This window comes from Pogona vitticeps, chromosome 7 (assembly GCF_051106095.1).
Source record: "Pogona vitticeps strain Pit_001003342236 chromosome 7, PviZW2.1, whole genome shotgun sequence".
In the NCBI taxonomy this organism is placed as follows: Eukaryota; Metazoa; Chordata; class Lepidosauria; order Squamata; family Agamidae; genus Pogona; species Pogona vitticeps.
Window position 1 is genome coordinate 16251874 of NC_135789.1, and position 18178 is coordinate 16270051.

General features: G+C 46.6%; 1 protein-coding gene across 1 annotated transcript in view; it reads left to right on the top strand.

Annotated features, from left to right (window-relative positions):
• The window catches only part of LOC110090586 (phospholipid-transporting ATPase ABCA1), a 45407-nt gene extending 27873 nt beyond the window's left edge, over window positions 1-17534 (top strand). The window contains exons 33-51 of the mRNA XM_078378841.1: window positions 21-115; window positions 653-685; window positions 1249-1354; window positions 2109-2183; window positions 2459-2628; window positions 4652-4829; window positions 5459-5574; window positions 6301-6445; window positions 7352-7475; window positions 8746-8875; window positions 9585-9705; window positions 11059-11121; window positions 11853-11959; window positions 12592-12733; window positions 13251-13385; window positions 13809-13912; window positions 14692-14784; window positions 15430-15673; window positions 17123-17534. Of these exons, the coding sequence (XP_078234967.1) occupies window positions 21-115; window positions 653-685; window positions 1249-1354; window positions 2109-2183; window positions 2459-2628; window positions 4652-4829; window positions 5459-5574; window positions 6301-6445; window positions 7352-7475; window positions 8746-8875; window positions 9585-9705; window positions 11059-11121; window positions 11853-11959; window positions 12592-12733; window positions 13251-13385; window positions 13809-13912; window positions 14692-14784; window positions 15430-15673; window positions 17123-17272 (2331 nt within the window). The 3' untranslated portion in view covers window positions 17273-17534. The remainder of the gene's footprint in view (window positions 1-20; window positions 116-652; window positions 686-1248; window positions 1355-2108; window positions 2184-2458; window positions 2629-4651; window positions 4830-5458; window positions 5575-6300; window positions 6446-7351; window positions 7476-8745; window positions 8876-9584; window positions 9706-11058; window positions 11122-11852; window positions 11960-12591; window positions 12734-13250; window positions 13386-13808; window positions 13913-14691; window positions 14785-15429; window positions 15674-17122) is intronic.
• Window positions 17535-18178: the final 644 nt, after the last annotated feature.

Below are 18178 nucleotides of genomic sequence, written 5' to 3' on the forward strand. Positions count from 1 at the left end.
CCACCTCTTCTTTGTTCCAGATGCGGATGAAAACGGGGGATATCCTGTCCAACCTCACGGGCAGAAACATTTCTGACTACTTGGTGAAAACCTACCCCAAAATTATCCGCAAGGGGTAAGCTCTGACTCCCCCCACAGCACAATTTAGGATAGATGAAAGAAGACATTCTCCTCTCTTCTCTACGATACAAAATGCCTCTTTCTAAAATGAAGCATCCCCCTTCCAGAACGGCAGGAGAGCTCAGGGGCGGAGATCTCTGGCTGCGAAGCCAAAGATTGGGAGTTTGAATCCCCCACAGGGGCTGGACTAGATGATCTTGAGGGTCTCTTCCAGCTCTGCCATTCTAAGATTATAAACGAGGCAATGAGAGACATTTCCATCTCTCTTATGCATAGGAGACTCATCTTTGTAACATTTTCTAACATGTGCTTGTATACTAGCAAGTGTATGCTTCCAGAATAAATCCCCATCTTTTATATTTTTGGGGAACCCCCCTTTTTTAAATGAAGCATTCCCGTATTCCTCTTTATGAGAGGATGTCTCTTCTTCAGTGTGTATGCTTCTCATAAACTTAACACTGGCTGGGAAGCTTCTCGAACTTTACTTTGCCAATTCTTACGTTCTGACGGTGTCTTCTTTTCGTTATTTTAGGTTAGGAAGCAAGAAATGGGTAAATGAACAGCGGTAAGCAGCGTTTCTGTTTTAAAAGGGTGTGACGTGATTGGACATGTTTGCAAGAGATTTTTGGAGCTCTTGCTAGCTTTTTTTGGGGGGGGGGCTGTTCTCCGAACATGCATCCATCCGACAGAACCAGGATGATAAATCCATGGATCTAGCTTAACTTCACAAAATCTTCAAAAAACCAGTTACCTTATCTCTCCTCCTCCATTTTATTCCTAATATTCTAGGTGGTGAACAACAGGACTCCCCTGAGATAATTTCAGTGGGGGCTCCCTCTGAGTGCCCCAAGATTAAAAAATTTTAAAAAAATTAAAATGTGTTCTTAATATTATTTTAAAAGGAAGAACTGCCTCGGGGAGGTGATTCCACTCAAACCAGGACAGGCCTTCTACAGGCTACATTTCAGGATACTCCCAGTTTTCCAAACCAGAAAATCTTAAATCTTTGGTGTAATTTTACGGGGCTGGTCTTTGGAGAGTCTTGGTGGCAAGCAAAGACACTTTAAGAAAGTTGGCTTTACATTACATGCCTGAATAAGAGGGAACTTTCCCACCCTTCTCCTCAAGGTATGGTGGGTTTTCTCTGGGTGCCCACACGTCCCTGGTTCTACCGTCCTCGGAAGAGGTGGCAGCCGTTGTGAAGGAGATCCGCAGCTTCATTCTCATTCCAAAGGTGAGGCTGGTTTTGGGGGTTGGCACTAAGAAGGGCCATCTCCTCTGGGTTGCCTCCAAACCAATGTTTAATCACTTTCTTCAGCCCTTTTGTTCGGTTCAAAGGTCCAGAATCTGACACACTTCTGGCGGGCTGTGACTCTAGTCCAGGTTTTAGACTTTACAGCCGCTCTCCAAGGGGAGGAGCCCTGTCCTCATAATAGGTCCCGCACTTCAGATGATTCTCGGAAAGTGCAAACTAAAACCTGCAGTGGATCCACAGCTCCTCTGGAATTAGATTCACCTAACACCACTGCAAAATCCATTATTTACATAGGCAAATATAAGTAAAGTGTTGTATATAAGCCTTGAGTTCCCTTATTGTGCGAAAGGCAGCCTATGGATGGATGGTTGGTTGGTTGGTTGGTTGGTTGGTTGGTTGGTTGGACGGTTGGACGGTTGGACGGTTGGACGGTTGGACGGTTGGTTGGTTGGACGGTTGGTTGGACGGTTGGTTGGTTGGTTGGACGGTTGGTTGGTTGGACGGTTGGACGGTGGGTGTGTGGGTGGGTGGGACGGACGGACGGACCTCAGTGGTGAACAGCCACAGGCTCAAAACCTGATGTGTGTTCCTTATCACCCATCAGTTGTGTTATCTGGTGCACAATGAGGAACCTGTATTGAGAGATAACAACTGGTGTTACCCTCGCATCCCCTTAGTTACCTGAAGCTTCTTAAATCCTTCTTTCTTCTTCTTCTTCTTTCTCTGTTTGTAGGGGAGCTCCCTGGACAGGTTGCTGAGCAATCTAACGCGTTTTGTTGACGGACTGGATACACAGCAGAACATGAAGGTCTGAGCAAGTTTAGAAGTACTTGGAAACAATTAGGAACTCTAATGGAACAAACAGTATTACGTTTATGCAAAATATGTTAGATCTGTGAAAGGGGGGCCGGGTTTAAAAAGATGAGATTGGTCTGTACACAGAAAGATGAAAGCCCTGAAGGCTGAATGGCTTCTTATGCTTCTCTTGATATCATGCCATGAGGACTAGAACCTTGGGGTTTTTGTTTTTTGACGTGGTCTGTTGTGATGTGGTGCAAGACGGCATCTTTCTGTCGTCTCCAGGTCTGGTTCAACAACAAAGGGTGGCACGCCATGGTCTCCTTCGTCAACGTGGCCAACAACGGATTCCTCCGGGCCAGCCTGCCAGCGGGCACCGACCCCGCGCGCTACGGCATCACGGTGATCAATCACCCCCTCAACCTCACCAAGGAGCAGCTCTCAGAGGTGGCCCTGTGAGTAGCATTCAGAAGGAGCTTGAGATGGCCGGGAAATGCCACCTCATCCACGATTGGCTGGGCTGCTCTGAGATCACAGAAGCTTGGTCTGCACCGTCGGTTCCATAGAGTAGGGTCTTCCAGAATGCCAACTAAAAACAGCCAGGGTGTGATGTTTTCTCAGTCTGTTTCTCATACCTACATATTTTTATTACAGCCCTTAGATCAATTACAGTAAACAAAAATGATTTGAGTTCCAACCCTTCCAGCAAAAAAAATAACAGAATTGCCACTTTGTTTAAAATCTTGCAATTTAAATCCATTTAAAACCCACAGTTTAAAATCAACACCTCTAAAATGTAACTACCTTTTGATTTCTGGAATCTAAGTACTGTATCATCCCCATGCAGAAACGTGCGACACAATAGGTCATCTTAGGGTCTTTATCTGAGCGAAGAAACGGGAGTCCGCTTTCTTCCGTACAACTCGGGATTTTTAAAAAAATCAGTGGAAAAATAATCTGGTTACGTGCAATCTCATGGTGGGCAGAGGTAAAAAAAAAACGTGTTGGGTAGTTTCTACCACCCCGAGCGAGCAGGTGGCCCATTCCCATATTTCCCTTCGAAAACTAGGTGGCCCCAAAAAACGAACCCTATAACAGTTGTGCGAGCATCTTGGCCTTGTAGAGTTTAAGAGCTGCAGGAACAAAGAATCCTCCCTAAGAGCGGTGAAACTTTGCTATACTAATGGCGGCCGTTTCTCCTTGATCAGCTGCATACTTACTGCATTGAACCCTTTGAGCCTGTGGCTTTTAGAATTACCCCTAAGTATTTGAAGTTATTAACTGCATCAATACAGGTGACCCTTAATTGATCAAACCCTTGTCTTTAGTTTGCACCCAAAGGCAACTATCTTGGTTTCCTGATAGTTTTTGGTTAGAAACTCAGTTTCACAGTACAGTGGTACCTCGCATAACGAGCCCACTGTTTAACGACGAATTCGCATAGCGATCCGTTTTTTGGGATTGCTAATGCGATCGCATACCGATGGTTCCAATGGGCAAAAATCGCTTTGCGACAATCGGTAAGTGTTTCGCTTACCGATCTTCGCATTGCGATGTCGGGGGAACAGCTGATCGGCGGTTCCAAAATGGCCGCCGGAAGACCCAAAATGGCCGCGTGCAGTGTTTCCACGCCCTGCCCTCGCTTACCGAGGGCACGAAAATGCCTGCGCTATGGAGGAACTTCGCTGAACTGTGAGTTTGGGGCCCATTGGAACGCATTAAACGAAGTTTAATGCGTTCCAATGGGTTTTTCTATTCCGTTTAGCGATGTTTCCGAATAGCGATGGTTAATCCGGAACGGATTAACCTCGCTATACGGGGCACCACTGTATAAGGAGAGTTTCTGCAAAGCCTTCCTTAGACCGACTGGAGTTCTAGAGAGGATCACTGTCTGTTTGTTTGCATTTCCTTGACTTCCGCCTCTGTTTTCTTCTCGTCCTTTTGACTCCTGTTGCAAGACTTTTCTTTCACTTCCCGTCCTAAAATCTCTAAGCCGCTGTTGGCTTGGACTCTACTCGAGTGTAGTTGTTGTTTTTTTCCAATGTCTCATACTTGACTCACCTCTTGGAACCAACCCACCCACCCTCCCTTTTTTCAAGGGGGAAAAAAGCTTATTTTTAATTGAGACTTAAACTCACGTCTTGGTACCAAAGACTTGACCGAGCAAATGGGTGAGCTGCTATTCCTTCTGGTGCAGTGCAGGAAAAGCTGCTTCTGTTGAACCAACTGAAGCCAACCCAATTATTTTTCATCCTCTAATCTATCCCCTTGGAAGTTTCCCCCTATAATTCCAACAAGAGATTGCTTTTCCATTCATCTCAGGAGAGTCCCATCATAGGAGAAGGTCGGTGAACCAGTGCACGCACAGAGAACAGCCAGATCTTGTCCAACCAACAGTTAAATGTTCTGTCCAAATACAGAGCTGGTTGAATTCATCTTTTCTCTCTCTGACTTTGGACACCTTTCTCCTGGGCACAGGATGGCCACTTCCGTTGACGTGCTGGTCTCCATCTGTGTGATATTTGCCATGTCCTTCATCCCGGCCAGTTTCGTCCTCTTCTTGATCGAGGAACGGATCAGCAAGTCCAAGCATCTCCAGATCGTCAGTGGGATGAAACCGGTGGTTTATTGGTTCGGCAACTTCGCCTGGGATATGGTGAGGAGACCATTTTTCTGTGGTTCCTCTGGGTCACGATCCAGAATCCTGTTGTAGGCTGGATATTAGGCTAAGACAGTGAGACCCAAACACCAGCAGACAATGCAACCCCCCCGTGCTGATCTGAAAAGACCCCCCAACTTCTGTACTTGATGAGAAATTTGTTCCACCAAACACATTCATGACCATTTCTTGGAAGTCACGTCTCCACCTCAACCCAACCAACCACACAACCATAGAAAGCAACTGCCCATCACATCCTAGACTGAGCAACTTACTGTTTGAAGATCAGCTTAGCCCAAAACCTGCCTCTTTAAGGCGTCTCATTTTGTTTGAAGGGGTGGAACTCAAGAGGAAGAGGAGGAACTTGGGGTGTAAGGTATAAAAATATACCTCCGTTGAGCTCTGATCTTATGGGAGCAGGATACTTACATGGAGGTGAAACAACACACTGATGTGAATCAATGGGTTCCCCTCTGGAAATCAAAGAGCTCACGTCCAAAGGCCAAAACTTTGGGAGAATTTGAGGCTGTATCTGTCAAACAGAATTGGGGTTCACTTCTTTAATACTGTGTTCCATTTTTTTGCCATCAGAAAGCATTTAATTCAACCTTGTTGTCTTCCTGCAGTGTAACTACCTCGTCCCGGCGGTCTTGGTGGTTTTAATATTTCTGTGCTTCCAGCAAAAATCATACGTCTCATCAGCCAACCTCCCGTCTCTCATTTTGCTGCTTCTTCTCTATGGGTAAATACTTGCTACATTTTTTCCCCTCGTCCGTTCAGGCTGTCTAGATCAGTGGTCCCCCAACATTGGGCCTCCAGATGTTCTTGGACTTCAGCCCCCAGAAATCCTGGCCAGCAGAGGTGGTGGCGAAGGCTTCTGGGAGTTGTAGTCCAAGAACATCTGGAGGCCCAAAGGTTGGGGACCACTGGTCTAGATGACACCCTTCCATAAGGCTCTGAATGCTCTCCAACGCTCCTTGGTTGGGCTCAGAAGGAGACAATAAGTTTCTCTCCATCATCTAGATTACCATAATGTAGAAAAAAACACATCTGTCCAAAATTAAGCATCTTTTCCTCCCGATAAGGAAAGCACCCCCACCCATAGGAAGCACAGAAGGGCTGATTTTTGAGAAAGACACAAGCAACCCATTCGAAGCTTCAGGACTGTGGATGTCCGGGAAATAAAGCAGCAATAGTCCGGGTTTCATGCAGGTTAAGGCCTGTGGTGCAGTTCTGTTTTCTCTTGTTTTTTTTTTTTAAAAAGGACAGCAACTGGGCAGTTATCATCCGACATCTGTAATAACAGTTTTGGGGGTCTCCCAAGGAAGAATGGTACATTTTTACATCTTGAGGATTCACGGTCATGGAACGGTCAGGTGGAGAGCTCTATCGGAATGAAGATTAAGCAGCCTCGGATTGTTACGGATTTTCTCTTTCTTTTTCCCTCGCTCTCTCCACATCTCGCCAGCTGGTCCATAACGCCCCTGATGTACCCGGCCTCCTTCTTCTTCAACGTCCCGAGCACCGCTTACGTCGCCTTGACGTGCGTGAACCTTTTTATCGGCATCAACGGGAGTGTGGCCACCTTTGTCCTAGAACTGTTTGTTGACCAGGTGAGCTGGGGGGGGCCCTCAGGCTGTTGGGGGTGACATCCCTACTCGTATTTATTTGTGGGTCATGTTCCCCCCCCCGATGGTTTGAGCTCAGAGTGATTCACAACAAAACAGGGTCGCTCTTGTGTGACGCTGGTGGATGGCTCAGGTGTTTAGGCATCTGGCTGTGGAACCGACGGTTGGTAGTTCAATTCCCCCAATGGGCCTTCTCAACAGGGGCTGGACCGGATGATCTCTAGGGTCCCTTCCAGCTCTGTAGTTCTAAGGTGATATTCTGTGTGTTTCTAGACACTGGAGTTGAAGGACAAGCTGGAAGATGTCCAGAGATGGGGAACCAGGGTGGCAGAGGATTGAAAAACCAGCCTCTATAAGGAAGCAAAAAAGGGAGATGGGTAGATTTAGCCAATCTTATTCTGGGCAGGAAAGGTTCCCCGACATACCAAGGTACCCTGTTTAAAAACTGGTCAACCAACGTGAGACTCTGCTCTCTTAACCCAGGAGAAAAAGATAAGGCATTTAGTCATCATCATCCTTGCCCCCCCCCCTTGTTATCATTTGCAAAAGTGTTTTGTGGACACATGCACACAAAAGGATTGTACATCAAAAACCTTGCCTAAAATACCATGGGTTTTGTGCAAATTCCTTGTGTTGTGTGTACCAGGCTTAACCCCCCCCCCATGTTATAAAGCATGTTGATGAATTTTTGCAAAAAGAAAAAAAAGGAAAGGGAAAAAATGTCCCAAATTGCTTTAAAAAAGCCCAAGATGGTTTGTCATTTCTCCCCAGCAAGAACGAGGTCATAGAAATGTTTAATTTCCCCCTGGAAGCATGAAATGCAGCAAAACACTTATGCCCCCGTTCGGGATGGCTGTGTTTCTCCTCTTCCTTTTTCTTCTCCTCGCCCAGAATTTGAACAGGATCAACGTTATTCTGAAAAAGGCCTTCCTCATCTTTCCACATTTCTGCCTGGGCCGCGGGCTGATTGACATGGTGAAAAACCAAGCCATGGCGGATGCATTGGAACGGTTTGGTGAGTGGTCGCCTCAGTTGCTGGACTCAAATCGCCATAGGTGCTCCAGAGGCCTTTCTGGCATTCGGTTGAGCACAACGAAGCATTCTGGATCAGCCCCGCCCCCTAACCTTGCCCTTTTGTAGATTTAATAGCATTGAGCAGCCACAGCGAGGGGCTAGGCATCTGGAGATCTGAGTTCAGATCCCTGCTTGGTCATGAAAACCCACAGGAAGGATGTATGGCCAAGGGAACTCACTCCTTGAACATTTCACATGCCTCGGAAACTTTTCCTACTTTTATTAGTGTCAGCTGAACAACAGGAATGATGGGAGCAGGAATGATGGGATGAATAGCAGGAATGAATAGCAGCAGGAATGATGGGAGCTGTAATCTACAGCACAACCCTTGTATCCATGGGGCATGGGTTGCAAGCCCCCCACGGATGCTGAAAACCATGGATAACAGCAAACTCTATACAGTGGTGCCTTGCTTAATGATTACCTCGTTAAATGACAAAACCACTTGACGATGAAGTTTTTGCGATTGCTTTTGCGATCGCAAAATGATGTTCTAATAGGGAAAAAAATTGCTTAATGATGATGGGTTCCCTCCTTCGGGAACCGATTTTTCACTAGATGACTATTTTAAAACAGCTGATCGGCTGCTCTAAAATGGCCGCCCGCTGTGCAAAATGGCTCCCTGCTGTGATTTAGGACGGATTCTTCGCTTTACAGGCACCAAAAAATGGCCGCCCCTATGGAGGATCTTTGCTGGACGCTGAGGTATTTAGCCCATTGGAACGCATTGAAGGGTTTTCAATGCGTTTCAATGGACTTTTGCGTTTCGCTTGACGAGGATTTCGCTTTACAGCTATTTCAATGGAACGAATTGTCCCCGTCAAGTGAGGCACCACTGTACTTAGCATGGTAAAAAAAAAATCCAGAGAAATTATTTTCATCATGAATTACTAGAACTGGCCACTGGAAAGAGCCAGAGAACAATGCTATGTATTCCAGCAAAAGAATACATAGCTCAGTCTCTGGCTCCCTCTCCTGGCCAGTTCTGATAAATAAATTGTGAAAATACAATACTGTACATATTTCTAGTTCTTTCCTTTTAATAGTTTCAGGTCATGGAGAAGTGAAGCTGTGGATACTGATCCTGTGGATACAGAGATCCTACTGTTCTTTTAAAAGAAAAATTAAGCCTAGTCCTTGAAAACGGTTCTTCCATCTGTTTTCCACCACCGAGGACATTACATGTTCACTTCCTTTTCTCCTTTTACCAGGGGAACACAATTTTGTATCTCCGCTAAGCTGGAACGTGGCTGGGAAGAACATGTTTGCCATGGCCATTGAGGGCGTGATCTTCTTCTCCTTCACCCTCCTGGCCCAGTACAAGTTTTTCATCCACCTCCGGTGAGAGACGCCAACGGGATAAGGCCCAGATTCCCGCCGTTCGTCCCCATTTGAAGCACAGAAGTCCTGAACTTCGGCAAGACTTCGCCTTACTTCCTGGGGGTTCTGCTGCTTAGCTGTCTTGGTTTGGGGGGTTTGAACCACGGGGATCCTTTGACATCTGATTCCGCAAACCCGGAAGGCGCCTTAGTCCCTTCTCTCCAACACTAGTGTGCTGAGTGTCCACTTCTGCTTGAAAACTGACCCAAAGACATCTCAGCTGCTGTGCTTCGTTCGGCTCTGTATTTGCAGGCAGTAAAATGTTATGGAGGGAAAGCTTCTTCCGATGGGTGGAGGGATTTCCCTTGCTCTCAGACAATGGAGGAGATGCTTCTTCCTAGAGATAAGATGGGTTCTCCTTTTGGGCTTAACGCAGTCGGGATGCTTCTTTGTAGAAGAGGGAGGTGTTCCTCCTTCTCAATTAAAATGGAACGGATGCCTCTTCCCAGAGAGAGGGCAGGTTCTCCTTTCTCTCATATAGTGAAGCAGATGCCTCTTCCAAAAGCCTTTCCCCTCTCTTATATGGAATGACTCTTTCATAAGACACCTCTGATTAAATTAACCAAAAAACCCCCCCAAGAATCACACTCTTAAAAGCCTGCAATGAGCCCAATCTACTTCCTGACCCCTCTTCGGTTGCTCTAAAGACCGTCTTCCTTTTCCTTTCCAGGCCCTTTCCTGTCAAGCTCGCCCCATTGGGGCCAGAAGACGAAGACGTGGCCAAAGAAAGAAAAAGGGTCACCAGTGGGATACCGAGGGGCGACATTTTAGTGCTTCAAAACCTGACCAAGGTGAGGAAAGATGGGGCCAGCAGTAGACGGGAGGGTCCCTTCCTTGGGTTGGCGTTTGATCAACACATGAGTTACACCCTCACTTGTCTTCTGAAGTGGTATAAACCATTGATATGACCCCATCCTCCCTCAGGGTTTGAAAGAGTTGCAGCTGCCAGCACCATGTGGGGTAGAGAATTCTGGGTCTTGTACTTCCCAAAAGAAAGAAATGTAACACATACAGTGGTGCCTCGCTTGCTGATGTTAATTTGTTCCAGCGAAATTGCTGTAGAGCGAAAACATCGTCAAGCGAAATTTTAAAAACCCATTGAAACGCATTGAAAATGCTTCAATGCATTCCAGTGGGCTGAAAACTCACCGTCCAGCGAAGATCCTCCATACGGCAAGCCATTTTCAGTGCCTGTAAAGCGAGGAATCCGTCCTAGAAAACAGTGGGGGGGCATTTTATTCAGGCGGCGGCCAATCATTGTAAAGCAAAAATCGGTTCCCAAAGCCGGGAACTGATTATCGTTAAATGAAAAAAACCCATTTAAAAAATTGTTTAGCGGTCGCAAAAGTGATCGTAAAAACCTAATTGTACAGCGATTTCGTCGTAGAGTGGGGCAATCATTAAGCGAGGCATGACTGTACTAACTTTCTCAACCTGGATGGGCAAGGGTGTCTCAAGATTGAGATGGCCTGTTGCTAAATAGGTCAGCCACTGGGAGATGATTTTCTGCGTGACGTCCACAACAGTCAGCTTACCGTATTTTTCCGCGTGTAAGACAACCCAATGTATAAGACGACCCCCACTTTTCCAACCCCAAATAAGAAAATTTGATCACTGCTTTCCCTCTCCACTTCCTAAACCCCGTGAAAGCAGGATCAATTGGCAGCGGAAGTGGAGGGGGGAAGCACTGATCTTAGAAAGTGAAGGGGTAAAGCAGCAAATAAAGGGCTGCAGGATCAAAGGGCTGTGATCCTGCAGCACTTTAATCCCTTTCCCCCTTACTTCCCTGTAAAAGATGACCCTCAATTTTTAGTCTAAAGTTTTTAGATAAAAGCATTGTCTTATACACAGAACAATACGGTATTTTACTCCCTCCCCAAAAAGGCACTTCCAGGAGTTTTTTCCCCCTCAAATCCAGCCCATGAAAGACATCCCGAAACTTGCACAAATCTCCCCAGTCATGGAGAAAAGCTTTTGCTTTTTTAAAAAAATCCACGCTTGTTAGAACAAAGCAAGTGAAGAGTCGTGTGCCTGCAAAAAAAGGAACTTTTCGAAGCTCAGTTGGAACTTGAAGAAAGATGGAGGTTGGGAGGATGATCAGAGACATGAGTAGAAGGTGATTTACATGTCATGGCGTCCCACAGGTTTATCGGAGGAGTAAGAAACCAGCGGTGGATCGCTTATGTTTGGGAGTCCCAGCAGGAGAGGTGAGGCCGGTGGTTTTGTGCACATCAGCCCAAAGCAGCCATCTGGCCCACAAAGGTACCGCATGAGGCTTGGGGAGTGTGGCGAGCAGGCCCCGCCTACTTCTCTAAGCCCCTCCCCTGTGGATGCCTGAAGCCAGTTGGTGCTTGGATCCAAAATTACAGACGTCTCTTTCCAGTTTATTTCTCCCCTTCCCTATATTAGCAAAAAGCATGAGAACCAAAGCTGCCTCCTGTTGCATTGAGGATATAAGCTGAGTATAAAATAAGTACAGTAGGATTCCCTTATCCACAGAGGATTGGTTCCAAGCTCCCCCCCCCCCCATGGATGCTGAAAAATGTGGATTATAGCAAACACTTTGTTTAGCCGTTAAGTCGTGTCTGACTCTTTGTAACCCCACAGACCAGAGCCTGCCAGGCCCTCCTGTCTTCCACTGCCTGGGTCAGATTCATGTTGGTCACTTTGGTGACCCTGTCCATCCATCTCATCCTCTGTCGGTCCCCTTCTCCTCTTGCCCTCACACTTTCCCAGTGTCAGGGCCTTTTCTAGGGAGTCTTCTCTTCTCATGAGACGGCCAAAGTCTTGGAGCCTCAGCTTCAGGATCCGGCCTTCCAGGGAGCCCTCAGGGTTGATTTCCTTCAGAACTGATAGGTTTGTTCCTTTACCTGTGTAGTATTTCCCAATAGGGTTTTGGCCAGCCTGTGATTTTTCTCTCAACATACCCATTTCCCAGTGTTTTGGCCTCCTGGGCGTGAATGGGGCTGGAAAGACTTCGACATTCAAAATGTTGACGGGGGACTCGGAGGTGACTTCGGGAAAGGCTTTTCTGAAAGGACATAGGTCAGTGATCTGGGAGTTTCCCTTAGGGGTTTTTTTGGGGGGTGGGAATATGTGGAACGCCTGCTTGGAGTCTCAAACTCGGCTAGTCCAATTCTCAAAAGCATCAAACAACTCTCTCTCTCTCTCAGAAAATATACAGTTGTGGATAGCCAGAAAAGATTGTGCCGAATTGTGTCCTTATTAAAGTGGCTCTCTCGTTGTCTCCAGTGGGCCACATCCCCTTAGTTTCAAGAGTCTTGTGGTTTCCTTTTATATCTTTCCCCCTTGTTCTACAAGGTTGTAGGAGGCTATCTTTAGAGTCTGAAGCTACAACCTGCCATTTTTAAAAAGCCCCACCTGCCTCTGGAACACGACCACTGAGAAGGTCTTTTAAAAAAAACCCAACCACCTCGGAATTCGGCTCTCGTTTCAAAAGACGTCCCTCGCTCTTAGAGGGATGCATACATTTGAATGTTGATTGATAAGAGAACAGTGAGGATTTCCTTGTGATTTGGAGTCAGATTCCAATATAGCCTACCCCCAGAGGGTTATTGTGAGAGATTGTGGGTAGGGGAAAACTGCCAATTTCTCGGGCTGAGCCTTTACGGAAAACCTCTCGGCATCTCATTTTCCTTCACCTGTTTATTCCACAGTGTCCTCAAAGACCTGCAGGAGGTCCATCAAAACATGGGCTATTGCCCTCAGTTCGATGCTATCAACCCCCTGCTAACCGGCCGGGAACACCTGGTTTTCTACTGCCGCCTGCGTGGCATTCCCGAGGGTGAAATCCCAGGGGTGAGTTGGGAGATTAAGACTTATTTGCGATTTATAGATTTATTTCCTTCTTCCAAACCGTGCCTTCCTCCTTGGCAGGACCTAAGGGGGCCAACGGCTTCTTTAAAAAAAGCAAAGACAGCTAATCATTGAAATAAATTACAGTACAATCATACTTCGCATAGCATCAGCCCGTTCGGCTTCGTGTTACTACAGTGCCCATGCTCAGGTGGCTGTTTGGTGGTGCTCAACGGAGGCCCGATCTCCAAAACAGGGCAGACCAGGCCATCAGGAGACTTGGGGTCTGGTCTGTCGGCCCCATGCTGTTGAAATGGACCCTGTTTAGCGCTGTTTCAGTTAGCGCTCTAGTTCCTTGAAATGTATTCTGAACAGGAAATGGATCTTGAATACTAGATTGTATTAAAGCAGGATGAAATGACATTTCAAACTATGGAGCAGGTGTAGAAGTGGGCGACGGAGTGCTGATCCGGTCTCTCGTTGAACCCCTCTCTCTCTCACGTCCCCCCTCTTCCTTCAGGTGGTTAAATGGGGCTTGTCGACACTCGGGCTCATGCAATACGCGGACCGACCTGCCGGCCGATACAGTGGAGGCAACAAGCGGAAGCTCTCCACGGCCATTGCCCTCATTGGAGCCCCACCGGTCATCTTCCTGGTCAGTCCAGTTTTTTTTCTCCCGCCAACACCAACCCTGTAAAGCAGTACAGACTGAATGAAAAAATGCCTGGGCCATGGCTGCTCAATGAGTTTCTTGGTACAGGCTGGGATTTGAACTCAGACCTTCAAAGACTTGACTTCAAAATGACCCTCAGGGTTTCAAACTCCCCGGTTGGGCTTCCCTTCACTCTTTCTCTTACCAACTGCCCTGTGAAGTAGTACGCTTAGAGTTAGAGACAAAAGTTTTGTGAATGTCATGGCTCAAGGAAGACCAGGGCCTTGATTTCCCACCACCACCACCGATCCGGAGCTCTAACTGCTACACAACGCTGCCTCTCTCTTAGTTGTTGACTCAGATAGTACCCTTTGGGGAGAAATGTTGTGCGTGTATGTATTTAAAAATGAGATTCTTTGTCCCCAGGATGAGCCGACAACAGGAATGGATCCCCACGCCAAGCGGTTCTTATGGAACTGTATCCTTGGTGTGATAAAAGATGGAAGATCCATCGTACTCACTTCTCACAGGTACATAGAGAATATGGATTTCTTGGACTACAAATCCTATAACTCCTCATTCTGGGATTTCTACCTGGCAGACCGACACCTCAGTGTGGCTCACCTTTGAGAAAGGCCTCAACTGGAAGGCTTTGAGGCCTATCTAGGCCTAGTTCTGCCCAAGCTTCCTGTTCCTGCCCCAGTGCTAGCTGGGAGGTTTTCTTTCTGAACAGGAAGTTTGGGCAGAGCTAGGCCCGGCTTGGTCCCAGGCGAGCCACACTTAGGCGTCTGTAAAGTGTGTGTAAGTCAGGTACCCTTCCAAGACTTGTGCCAGAATTGTTTCCAAAAGGGAGTCAGGCTCTCAGTCAACACACAGCAGTCATGAAAGCATCTGATATAAATCAAAATATTTAGTATTACATGGAATAACCCGGTTGGCTGCTCTACATTGTGGCGAACCAGCTCAAGCACAAACGGGCCAGAATGCCTTTGTTCACGGGCTTTTGATCACAGTAGAACCGGACATGTGGAAAAATTCAGGTAAACTTAAAGCTTCTGCAATAAGTAAAAAAAATTAAAATAAATCTGTAATAAATTGGGGTCATGGAGGAATCGAATTTGGAAGTTCTCTTGGCCTGGCCAAGGGAATCAATTCTGATGTACAGGTTGGGCCAGGTTTTCCAAGCATAGCAAGTCCAGAAAACGCCTGCGACTTGCTCCGGTGAAATCAGCGACGCCCGGGCGGAAATTATACAGCTTGCTGTGTCACTTTCTCAAAATTTCATTCTTGTCTCTCTCTTTTCCACCAGCATGGAAGAGTGCGAGGCCCTGTGCACCCGGATGGCCATCATGGTGAATGGGCGTTTCCAGTGTCTTGGGAGCGTGCAACACTTGAAGAACAAGTAACCCATATACTCTTGGGGAGGTCTGTGGGGTGGGGGAGAGTGTTAATCATGCACCATGAGCATGTGGAACTCTCTGCCACAAGAGGGTGCAATGAGCCTCCTTCCAATGAGACAAGCAAATTCATTGAGAGATGGTCTGGACCATCCTTCTTTCCCTACTCAAGCTTCCTAAAGAGATTGACCCCATTGGAAACAGGATAATGGGGAAGATAGCCTCCCCTTGACCCCGAATCCATCTCATTGATTTCCTCTGTCCTTCTCTTCCTTCTTTCTCAACTTTCTTTTCTTCCTTTTTTATTTCTTGTCTCTCCCATCCTTTCCCTCCTCTGCTTCTTCTCCTTTTCTTCCTCCGCTTCCTCCTTCCTCTTTCTTCTCTCATCTTTATCACCCTTTCTCTTTTTCCTCCTCTTCTTGCTCTTCCACCTTCTTCTTCCATCTCTCCCTCCACCTACTCTCCCTTTGTTCCCCCTTCTTTCTCCCCCCTTCCTCCTTCTCCTGTCATTCTTCCGGCTTGCTTCTTCACCAACCTTTTTGCTTCCCCGTCGGCTCCTCCTTCTCTTCGTTCTTCTCTTTCTGCTCTCGTGCTCCTACTCTCGTCATCTTTTACTCCTCAATCCCACCACCCCCGATCACTCTGTCCAGGTTCGGCGATGGATACACCATTATCCTCCGCATCTCCGGTGCCAACCCGGACACAGGTCCCGTGGAGAAATTCATCCAGGACTCCTTCCCGGGCATCATTCTCAAGGAGAAGCACCACTCCACGCTCCAGTATCAACTGCCTTCTCACGGCTGCTCCCTGGCCAGAATTTTTGGTGTCTTAGCAGCACACTGGAGCGACTACCACATAGAAGACTACTCCGTATCACAAACCACCCTTGATCAGGTAATTCCCCGAATATATTGTGTGTTTTTTTGGGTTTCGTTCAAGAGAAATTCTAGCCACGAACTTCCCTCATTAGCTCGGATTATTCTGAAATGCAATTTTCTTTTTGCTTTCAGCCTTATTTCTGTCATTTTAAGGACTCCTAGCTTTACAAACTTCTTCACCCATTGCTATATCACGTGCCCTCTGAAATGACAGACCCCATCTTTAATGAAGGAACTACAGGCCCTTCCATGTTTATAAGCATCTGTCACTTTGCTGGTCAAGGACTGTAATAAAACATTTACAGTATTATTATTATAAGCACCTGTCACAACCATGCATGTAGATATAGATCTACCACTAGATCAAATATGGGTAAAAAATTAGCAAATCAAAGAAGCAACCCCCCCAAAAAAAAACCCACACAAAAAAGAACAAGAACCATAAATGAGGATAAAACACACTGAAAGAATAGGGAAATTGAAAAGGGAAAACAGTTATTCATTCATTCATTCATTCCAGTAGGACCCCTGTATCCACAGGATCGGTATCTACTGATTCACTTATCTGCGGTGTGAAAATATTAAAAGAAAACCTCCAGAAATACATACTGTATATCCATGACACAATTACCAGAACTGTCCACTAGAGGCATCCAGAGACCATATGTATAGGTTTTCCTGTTATCCACAGTTTTCAGCATCCGCAGGGAAACGTGGAGCCAATCCCTCATGGATATGAAGGCCCTACTGTATTTAGTTATTTATATTAATTCATTCATTCACTCATTCCTTATTTGTTATTTATATGCCACCTTTCCCCCTATAGGGACCAAAGGCAGCTCACACACAACTAAAAGGACACCATTAAAAACATTATATGGAACAGTGTTGAAAAACAATGAAGAGTATACCGCTATTAAAACCACCCTTAAAATGATTTTCAAATGTTTTAAAATCTCTGCCATCAAGAAATACAGTGTTTGACCCCAAATGCATTCCTGCTGCATAAATGGTATTAAAACTGCCCAAATTATATTGATGTAAGATTTACTACAGTAGGACCCCCTGTATCTGTGGTGGATTGGTTCCAAGCCACCCCGACCCCTGTGGATGACGAAAAACGTGGATTATAGCAAACGTCATTATAACAGCAAATGCTATACGTTTCATGGTATCTCGCTCCCCCCAGTGGCCAGTTCTGGTAACTTCACCATTAGAAACATATCTTTTTGGATTTTTTCTTTTAGTATTTTTAACATTTTCAGACCGTGGATAAGCGAATCAGCAGATAGCGGTCCCACAAATAAGGGATTTCTACTGTGTTTTTGTCTCGGTATCTGTATCGCTTAGTTCCTTCTTTCTAGATTTATTTGTAGGTGGGGTGTACGCTTTCTCCCTCTTTTGTTCCGGTAACGTGTGAATCTCTCTTCCGTGATTCTTTTCTCTCCCCCCCCCCCCCGGTAAGGTATTCGTCCATTTTGCCAAGGACCAGAGCGAGGAGGGTCAACGGGGCGAAGACTCACCAACCGTCCCCCGCTGGGAAGGCCCCACCAGTTCTTGGAGACGGATTTGGAGGTTCCTGGAAGACAAGGACATGCAAGAGAGCAGGGTGTGAGAGAGAAAACAGACTGTGAAGCCCATCGGTTGTGCGGGTGACACCATCTCCGTGTCTTGGTGTCCCTTGAAGGTGGATTCAAATCAACGCTCTTGACCTTTCTCTATGTTGATGACTGCGCCTTCTTAGCAACGAGTACGAAAAAGGAGATAGTCTCGTGTGAATGGTTATTGTAGGATGCTTGGACCCCTCTGGTAGGGGTCCTGGTAGAATTTGGTTTCCCCGCAGGTTGGGGGAGAGACGCCTTCCTGTTTGTGACCCACATCTCTAGGTATACTTGAATGGCTTTCCTGCGGCTTTTTGCCAGCGGTGACCTCCTTGCTCTCCTCTTGATGGCTCAAAGAACGTGGCCGGTGGTAATTCTCTAGAACAGTGGCCCCCAACCTTGGGCCTCCAGATGTTCTTGGAATACAACTCCCAGAAGCCTTCACCACCACCTCTGCTGCCCAGGATTTCTGGGAGTTGAAGTCCAAGAACATCTGGAGGCCCAAGGTTGGGGACCACTGCTCTAGAACACGTTCTTGGGGCTCAATCTGAACAGCTTTCCCTGATGGGTGGATGGGAGTAGTAACCCATCACACCTACACATTCCAGAATATTAGGAAAGGAAGGATAAGAGAACCATTCAGGATTCCCGTGGGAGGACGAGAATTCCTGGATTTCGTTGGGCAACGAAAACCTTCCACTTTGTTCAGAGTGCCCCTATACTAGTAACCCGCAATGCATGGGGGATTGGTTCCAAGCCACATTGCGGGGTGCTTTAAAATGAAGATTACATCAAATCTTCATTTTAATAGCGAATGCTATATAGTTGGTCTCTGGATCCCCCTAGTGGCCGGTTCTGATAATGACAACATAGAAATACATTTCTCAGTGAATGCTATGCATAGCATGTTCTCTGGCTCC